This window comes from Lycium ferocissimum, chromosome 10, assembly GCF_029784015.1.
Source record: "Lycium ferocissimum isolate CSIRO_LF1 chromosome 10, AGI_CSIRO_Lferr_CH_V1, whole genome shotgun sequence".
In the NCBI taxonomy this organism is placed as follows: domain Eukaryota; kingdom Viridiplantae; phylum Streptophyta; class Magnoliopsida; order Solanales; family Solanaceae; genus Lycium; species Lycium ferocissimum.
In genome coordinates, this window is record NC_081351.1 from 18,527,334 (window position 1) to 18,535,781 (window position 8,448).

Sequence of the window (8,448 nt, forward strand, 5' to 3'; positions counted from 1 at the left end):
TTTAATGAATTAACTAATGATGACCGGGGAGAAAAACCGTAATGATCTGTAAAACAATCAAAAGCCAAACAACATAAAAAGAAGTGTGAAGTTATAAAAATACATATAATGCTTTCGCTTCTTGTTCAAGTTTAGTAGCCCCTCAATACAGATACAATTTCTCTGTGTTAGAAAGATTCTAAACTTGCAGAGGCTTGGTTTAATCAAATATCTGATTATCAAAGAAAGGGTACATCGCTTACTCCTAGTAACACTATTGATGCATGGTTGAAGATTAGAAGATAGATGAGATCAAAGAAGTTCCAAGTGTGTCTATTATTCTTCATTAGAAAAATGATGCGGACTGGAAATTTAAACAGCTAGATAACAAATTGAATGATCCTAAAGATGGGAATTAACCCTTCTTGAACAGATTCACTCTAGAACAACTAGAAAGATAGAATGAGAATGAGAATGGAGCTAGAATGAGTTCTTATTTCATTGATGTCAAAGAACATGCCTTACACAATGGGGAAGTAGATCTATATAGCTGAATTAGGCGGCAAATGCAGTTCTGACCAAGTAACTCGATTTTTGGACTAGGCGCGTGTGGCCTACTGTAGACCGTAACTCTCCTAATCGCTTAACGCTTCTAACTACTTTTCGGACTTCTAACTAATTTCCGGACTTTATCACTTAACTACTAATTGTCCAGCTAAGCTAATCCATCACCTTATTCAACTAATTGCTTACAATTAAAAAGGAAGTACATTATTACAATTTGAGCTCATAACAATACCCTCCCCTTCAAGCATCCTTGTCCTCAAGGATTAAAATGAGGGAACCTCTTGGTGAAATCTCGTAGTTCCTCCCAAGTCGTCCTCTCAAAGCCACGGTTTTAACCATTTAACTAAGACTTGAGTGATTGCCTTTCCCCTCCGTTGTGCCAACCTCCTATCAAGAATGGCTGCAGGGGTCAGTAAAATGTGACCAGAGTCTGAGTGAACCTCTGGTAGTGTGGTAGAGGCAAGGTGGGAGCCTATCTTCTTCTTCAGCTGAGAGACATGGAAAGTTGGATGAATTTTGGACCCCCTAGGTAGAGCCAAAGTATAGGCAACATGTCCCACTGTAGCAGTAACTTGGAAAGGGCCAAAGAACTTAGATGATAGCTTCTGAAAGGAGTGATCTTTGAGAGAGAGTTGCCTGTAGGGTTGCAACTTTACAAAAACCCAATCACCAACCTCAAAAGACCTCTCAGTCCTGTGCTTGTCAGCCAGCATTTTCATCCTGTTCTGAGCCTGAGCCAAGTGAAATTTGAGTTTCCTGAGGATAACTTCCTCGCTCGAGACTTCTATCAACCATGTCCATGTTGGGAGTCCAAAGGGAGGTAGGGTACAAGGAGGTGGTTTTTGAATAAAAATGACCTCATAAGGGGACATGTTAATAGGCCGAGTGATGGGAAGTGTTATACCAAGATTTTCAAGAAGGCCTAACCACCTAGGCCACTCTTTGGGTTTATCAAAAGTCATGCACCTCAAATAACTCTCCAAACACCGTTCACAACCTCGCTTGCCCATCATTTGAGGATGGTAGGCACTAGATGTGAGCAAGGAAACCTTTCGTAATTTGAATAACTCCTTCCAAAATTTGCCGACAAAAACAGATCTCTATCCGAGACAATAGTCTTAGGCATACCATGAAGTTTGAATACACCATCCATGAAAAGTCATGCAACATCCAATGCAAAAGATATGGATGTTTAAGAGCCAAGTCTGTCTTTTTGCCGAGTCTGTCTACCACCACATAGATAGCCTCTTTACCAAAGCCTTTAGGTAAACCTTCTATGAAATCCATGGAAATATCTTGCCACACTCTTTCAGAATTGGCAAGGGCCGTAGCAAACCGGGATATGGAACATTCTCCCCTTTGCACCTTTGGCAAGTGTCACATTCCCTCACAAACGTGTGTACACATCCCCGCTTCATCTTTCCTCCAACAGAACTCTTGTTCGAGTCTATGCAAGGTAGCGAAATGCGAATGACCACCGTATAAGCACTTGCATGAAAGTGCAGTAACAATTTCTTCCTCAAGGTAGTATCCAACCCAACCATCATCTTGCCCTTCCTGCTTAGCACACCAGCAGTCAACTGATAGTAAGGTTTGTGGGGTGAATTAGATTGTATATCTTGAATCAGCTTTTGAAGTTTGGGATCACCAAGATTGCTTAACCTCATCTATTAAAGGAGATTGCACACCTGAGATGCTAAATAATTGAACCTCTTCAGGTTGCCTTGATAATGCATCTGCAGCCACATTCTCCTTGCCTTTCTTATACATGATAGAGTAGTCATAACCAAGTAGTTTGATCAACCATTTTTGCTGGCTAGGTGTGGATATTCTCTGCTCAAGTAAGTACTTGAGACTATGATGGTCGATCCCCGATAGTAAAGTGCCTACCAAGCAAATAGGGTCTCCACCTTTGAACAGCAGTAACCAATGCCAACAACTCTCTTTCATAGACAGAAAGTGCCATGTTCTTGTTAGACAACCCCTTGCTAAAGTAAGCAATTGGCTTATGGTCTTGTGCAAGTACAGCACCAATGCCATTAACCCGATGCATCAGTTTCAACTGTGAATTCCTTAGAGAAATCAGGGAGAGTAAGCACAGGTGCAGATGTGAGTGCCTTTTTAAGCTTCTCAAAGGCAATAGTAGCCTCCTGATTCCAGTGAAAACTGCCCTTCTTAAGCAAATCATGTAAGGGCCTAGCAATGACTCCATACCCTTGGATGAACCTCCTATAATAACCAGTCAGTCCCAAGAATCCCCTAAGTCCCTTTAGTGTTTTTGGTTCAGGCCATTGGGACACAACATCTAGTTTATGTTGGTCCATTGCCACTACTCCCTCAGAGATCACATGACCTAAGTAGTCAATTTTAAGAACTCCAAAGTCACATTTGCTCTTATTCACAAACAAAACATTACTTCTTAGTATTTTGAAGGCCTCTTCTAGATGTAACAAGTGATCAGACCAAGTAGAGCTATAGATAAGTATATCATCAAAAAACACAAGAATGAATTTTTTCGAGGTAGGGATGGAAAATTTGGTTCATCAGGCTTTGAAAGGTAGATGGGGCATTTGTAAGGCCAAAAGGCATGACTAGGAATTCATAGTGACCATGGTGTGTTCTAAAGGCGTTTTAGGGATATCAAGCTCAAACATCCCGATCTGGTGATAACCAGATATCCGAGGTCAAGTTTTGAAAGAATCTAGCTCCATGTAGCTCATCTAATAATTCTTCAATAACTGGTATTGGAAATTTGTCCTTTCATCGTGAAATTGTTCAACTCCCTATAATCTACACACATCCTCCATGATCCATCTTTTTTCTTCACCATGACAATAGGTGAAGAATAAGGACTAGTGCTGTTTCTGATTACCCCAGAGGTTATCATTTCATCAATCATTTTTTCAATTTCATTCTTTTGGACAGCAGGATATCTATAAGGCCTTATATTGATTGGAGAAGTACCTTCTTTGAGGATGATCTTATGGTCATGCCTTCTAGAGGGGGGCAGTTCAGTTGGGGTTTCAAACAAGTCTGAATACTTGTCCAAAAACATTTGTCAAGTCCTGCTGTTGTGCTTCTGCCACATTCTCACCTTCCATGGCACATAGACTGATTCCATCTCCTTGTCCTTCTTCAATAAGCATTCCTACTGAGATCATGCAAAGTTCAGCAGGTTGAGCAAGCAGCTTGTGCATTTGTCCTGCTGGAATCATTTTGGTTGTAGGTGGTTGTGCTTCTCTTAGTGAAACCTTCCTTCCATTCATGCAGAATTCCATTTTGAGTTTCTTGAAGTTCCACATGATATCCCCTAGTGTGATAAGCCACTGAATTCCAAGGACCATATTGCACCCACCAATGGGTAGTATTAGCATATCAGACTCAAAACAGACACCTTGCATTTTCCATTCTACCCTTTTGCACACATATGAACTTGGAGCTTTACTACCATCAGCTATGGACACATTAAAAGGGGTTATAACTATCAAATTGCACCCCAGCTTTTTAGCAGTGTTGTAGTCTAGAAAGTTATGAGTACTTACAGTGTCAATCAAGACCTTAATGGCCTTCCCCCTTACAGATACTGTTACCCTCATGGTTCTAAAATCATGAGTGCCACCATGGCATGCATGGATACATGAGGTAAGATAGCACCCTCTTAATTTGTTTCTAATCCCCGAGCCATGACAAACCCAATAAGTCACCCGGATCCATCATCACCTCATCTCCTCCTTCGTTGATTCTTCATAGTCCTCCACTTCCATTGAGAATAAGTTGCCTTTTCTTCTTGCATATATGGCCAAATGAGTATTTCTCATCACCGTTGTAACACAAACCTTTACTCCTCCTTTCTTCCATCTCAGCAGGAGTAAGTAGTTTTGGATTTCTAAAAACTGGTTTGGAACTATTGGTACTATTAGTGTTTTGGGTAGTAGTGCTTATTGGTCTAGGAACATGGGTTGATTTAGGAGGGTTATATGGCTTGGAGTAAGGTTGGTTATGAGGTTGAAAAGATGGTGTAAATCTAGTGGTATTTCTGGAGGTTGACAGATTGAAATTTTGGAAGAAAACTTGTTGTTGAATATCTAATGTCTGTTCTTGGATCCTTGCCAAGCTAATGGCCTTAGCCAAACTTCTTGGGCCTAACATCTTAACTGTTATCCCAATTTTAGGTTTCAACCCTCTCACAAAACAACTAACTATATATTCTTCAGAAAGATCAACTCTAGTAAGTAATTCATCAAAGATATCAACATACTCTTGAACAGAACCTACTTGCCTTAAATCCTTGAAGTCTCCCATGGGGTCATCAAAAAGCTCAGTACCAAACCTGGAGTACAGGCATTTGATGTATTCTCCCCATCTTGGCCAATCCCTTGTTAACCTTTGTTTCATATAGGCTTGGTTCCATTGTAATGCCTTGCCTTCCAACTTACAAGAAGCAATCTTTACCTTTTCATCATCAGAGATCTCACTTACTTCAAAGAACTGCTCGCACTTGTATAGCCATTCCTTCAGCTTAGTGCCATCAAAACTTGGAAATTCCATCTGGTATCTATAGTTTGTGAGTTGATCTCTAAGTCCAGCTTGTCCTCTATACTCAGCCCCATTGATTTCTACATGAGGTCTTCTGTTTGCTCTATGGTTGTCTTCCTCCTGGATCCCATTCCTCTCTACTTCGACTTGAACTGGAGCATTTCTGTTCCCCACTAACAACCTCTTGATTTCCTCCATTGCTTGTGCCATCTTAGTATCCACAGTTTTGTTGCATTTCTGCAACAGAACTGACAACTCCCTCTATTGATCCCTTTAAGGAGTCAACTTCCCTTCTTAGCTCTTGCATACGAGTGTTATGGTCTCCCATTTTACAGATCAGAAGATCAAGGCTCTGATACCAATGATGTGGACTGGAAATTTATACAACTAGATAACGAATTGAATGATCCTAAAGATGGGAATTAACCCTTCTTGAACAGATTCACTCTAGAACAACTGGAAAAATAGAATGAGAATGAGAATAGAGCTAGAAATGAGTTCTTATTTCATTGATGTCAAAAACATGCCTTACACAATGGAGAAGTAGATCTATATAGCTGAATTAGGCGGCAAATGCAGTTACAGCCAAGTAACTGATTTTTGGACTGGGCGCGTGTGGCCCACGCGCCTGTAACTAACTGCTTCTAACTACTTTCTGGACTTCTAACTAATTTCTGGACTTTATCACTTAACTACTAATTGTCCAGCTAAGCTAATTCATCACCTTATTCAACTAATTGCTTACAATTAAAAAGGAAGTACATTATTACAATTTGAGCTCATAACATAACCCAGTTAGTGCTTCTGTATCCAGTTTCTTGTAAGTATTAGCCACTATACATCATTTTCTTCCTAATCTTCTAAACGACTAAGAAATCCATAATATATGAGAATTTACACACAATACAGATTTAAATAAAATCAAATATAATACGTACATTTCTAGTTTAAACACTTTGAGTATTGAATGTCTATAATGAATACGCCTTTACATTTCCTATGTCTTGTAGTCGTAGACGGACAATTCTCAAACGCTACCATTGAAAAGAAAAAGAGAGGAAAGAAGTCCTAATTAAGTCCCAATCTTTTTTTGTACTACAACCGCTAGGTACACTTAGCCAAAGGCCTTGGTACTAACACGGCATTGCCATATACATGTGCGAAATAGATACCCATCACAAAAACACTTTTAAAAAACTTTGTGTACATCATTATGATTCGTATATAACAGACATCTTTTATTCTATAGTATGTGCAAAGCACACAAGCATCTTAATAATGCATAGCACCCAAAATTATCATCATAAGCTCATTCGAACTCAGCATTTCCTATGTCGTAGTGAGTCGTAGCTTCACGTACTTAGTAGCAACTTTTACCATTCCATAAACCACAATATTTGGAGAAGTTTACGATGAAAACCTGCAAAAGGCAAGTATATATCAATAAATAAAAGATTGAAATGGAGGAGCTCGAAAAATATATATTAGTGAAATTCGTTTGGTTTGTGATTCAGCTAATCAGAAGTACCGATGTTTGATGCCTTGCCTTGGGCTACACAGACATGACTATAGTATGTGAGATGCACACACTCAATATATGCCACCAAACGATATGCAGTAACGCATATGTTTAATTAGAACATCTATCCTTATGGAGATTAGATCTCTTAAAGTGAACTTTTGGGTAAGAAGAAAATATATGATCATTCATCAAATGAAAAGTTCAAATTCATAGAGATAAAGATATCTAAATCAGTAATCTCTAAGAAAAATAGAATTAGAAGTACTATTTTCAGAGAGATTCAGAATTTAACCTCCACCTGCAAATAGAATCGACCTTTAAATTGTGAATATCCACATGTATATGGAAATATCATTTTCCGTTGTGTTAGTACTAAGGCTAAGTGTAGTGAGTTATTAGTATTACATAAAAGATTGTGACAAAAATTGTCTCAAAACTCAGCATGTTGGGCTCGTACTTAGCATTATCACTTTGAGTTTTTCAACTCCTTGAATGACATTCACTTTGTCGTATTGATTTTCAAAAATCATGTCCATCTATACATATTGGTTTAGACCAACCTGATAGAAAAGATGGAAAAAATAGTCACACAACTTATAATATCTTAGGTTCAAATGAACTAAATAAAGAGTTGAAAGTCTGGGTGGACAGTTTAGCAACAAAAAAAAAAAACTAAATAAATGACAACCTCATGGAAAACAGATTTGAGACATTCAAATCTTATATCTGCATATGGACAGATTGGAGACATTCAAATCTTATATCTGCATATGCACATCCAATGATCCCAAAACACTACAACAAAACACCCGCAACATAAAAACTTTAAAGAACGCATTTTAATATTGAGAGCAAAACAAATTTAATATTCAGATTGCTTCATGTTACAACATCCTGGTATATTCCACTTAGATCTAAGAAGCATAGTAGTATCCATAGTTAAGATATCACACAATGATCAAAATCCTTTTTTTTTTTTTGGTTTCAATAAGTCCTATCAAGTTTAGAAGAGGGATACAATTTTTTTTCCTTGTACAGTAATTTTAGCATCACTAAGTGTTGATCACTGAATGATAGTACTTATTACCTTCTCTAAAAAAATCAAAGAGGATATTAACTTACTCTTGAATTCAAAAGCTTGCTTGCGTACTTCCGCCAAATAAATTTAGAAATAAGCCTTACGGGAGAGAATCTTCTCCCAAATGGTAGATCTGCTCCATTACAAAGTGCCTCCTATCCAACAACGTCTTCTTAGTCTTCTTGACCATTCATCGAATGAGGCAGCACATAAATAACGAATTAAGGATAAATTAGACAGAAACTTAAGAAACCATACACAATAATAAATATTGACATCCATTCATTTAATAAAATGCCCACTAAATAGTAGATTCATAGCAGACGTTTGTTGGTGCACACGGATACATTTTTATACCTTGGATCGATCTTTAAAGGATCGCTTTGACTTTCCCAAACGAATCTCCATCAGTATTCTCTCACCGTTTCCTCAAGTGACCAAGCAAGCCACGACCGGATATTATCTGCATCACAAGATTACGTAGGAATCTTACACCAACATTCCCTTATACTTGGAATGAACAAAAAAAGGACTACCAACAATGTTATGTGAAAAATCTATTTGAACACCAAGGGAGTAAGAGAGATCAGTGAAGCATAAATCCCAGACAGACTATCACAATAAATCAATTATTATTAGTACTATATTAATGTTGACACCCAATTTTGTCCCTCCTTTATTTCAGTTTATTTCCTTGGGCTTTTAAATTAATTAAATCTAAATATTTTATTTTCACTATTAATTCTACTACCATCATTACTTTCAT

The 8,448-nt window shown here is 38.0% G+C and overlaps 2 protein-coding genes and 1 long non-coding RNA gene across 3 annotated transcripts; all 3 read right to left on the bottom strand.

Moving 5' to 3' along the window:
• Positions 1-863: 863 nt before the first annotated feature.
• On the bottom strand, positions 864-1,556 carry LOC132034681 (uncharacterized). Its single transcript, XM_059425056.1, has one exon. The coding sequence runs from the start codon at positions 1,554-1,556 to the stop codon at positions 864-866; it is 693 nt and encodes a 230-aa protein (XP_059281039.1).
• A 1,029-nt stretch (positions 1,557-2,585) lies between these two features.
• Positions 2,586-3,445, bottom strand: LOC132034682 (uncharacterized mitochondrial protein AtMg00860-like). Its single transcript, XM_059425057.1, has 2 exons — positions 3,345-3,445; positions 2,586-3,018 (listed from the first exon to the last, which is right to left on the bottom strand). The coding sequence occupies exons 1-2, from the start codon at positions 3,443-3,445 to the stop codon at positions 2,586-2,588; spliced, it is 534 nt and encodes a 177-aa protein (XP_059281040.1).
• A 2,677-nt stretch (positions 3,446-6,122) lies between these two features.
• On the bottom strand, positions 6,123-8,066 carry LOC132035151 (uncharacterized). The gene is made up of 3 exons (XR_009409185.1): positions 8,040-8,066; positions 7,727-7,860; positions 6,123-6,902 (listed from the first exon to the last, which is right to left on the bottom strand). It is a non-coding gene; the product is annotated as an uncharacterized LOC132035151 (long non-coding RNA).
• Positions 8,067-8,448: the final 382 nt, after the last annotated feature.

What these genes read in the sequence shown, in the direction of transcription:
- LOC132034682 (XM_059425057.1), bottom strand. Translation starts at nt 3,445, where the DNA reads ATGATTGATGAAATGATAACCTCTGGGGTAATCAGAAACAGCACTAGT. An exon ending in AAAGATGGATCATGGAGGAT is followed by an intron (nt 3,019 to 3,344) that starts GTGTGTAGATTA and finishes ACTTATCTATAG; the next exon opens with CTCTACTTGGTCTGATCACT.
- LOC132034681 (XM_059425056.1), bottom strand. Translation starts at nt 1,556, where the DNA reads ATGGGCAAGCGAGGTTGTGAACGGTGTTTGGAGAGTTATTTGAGGTGC.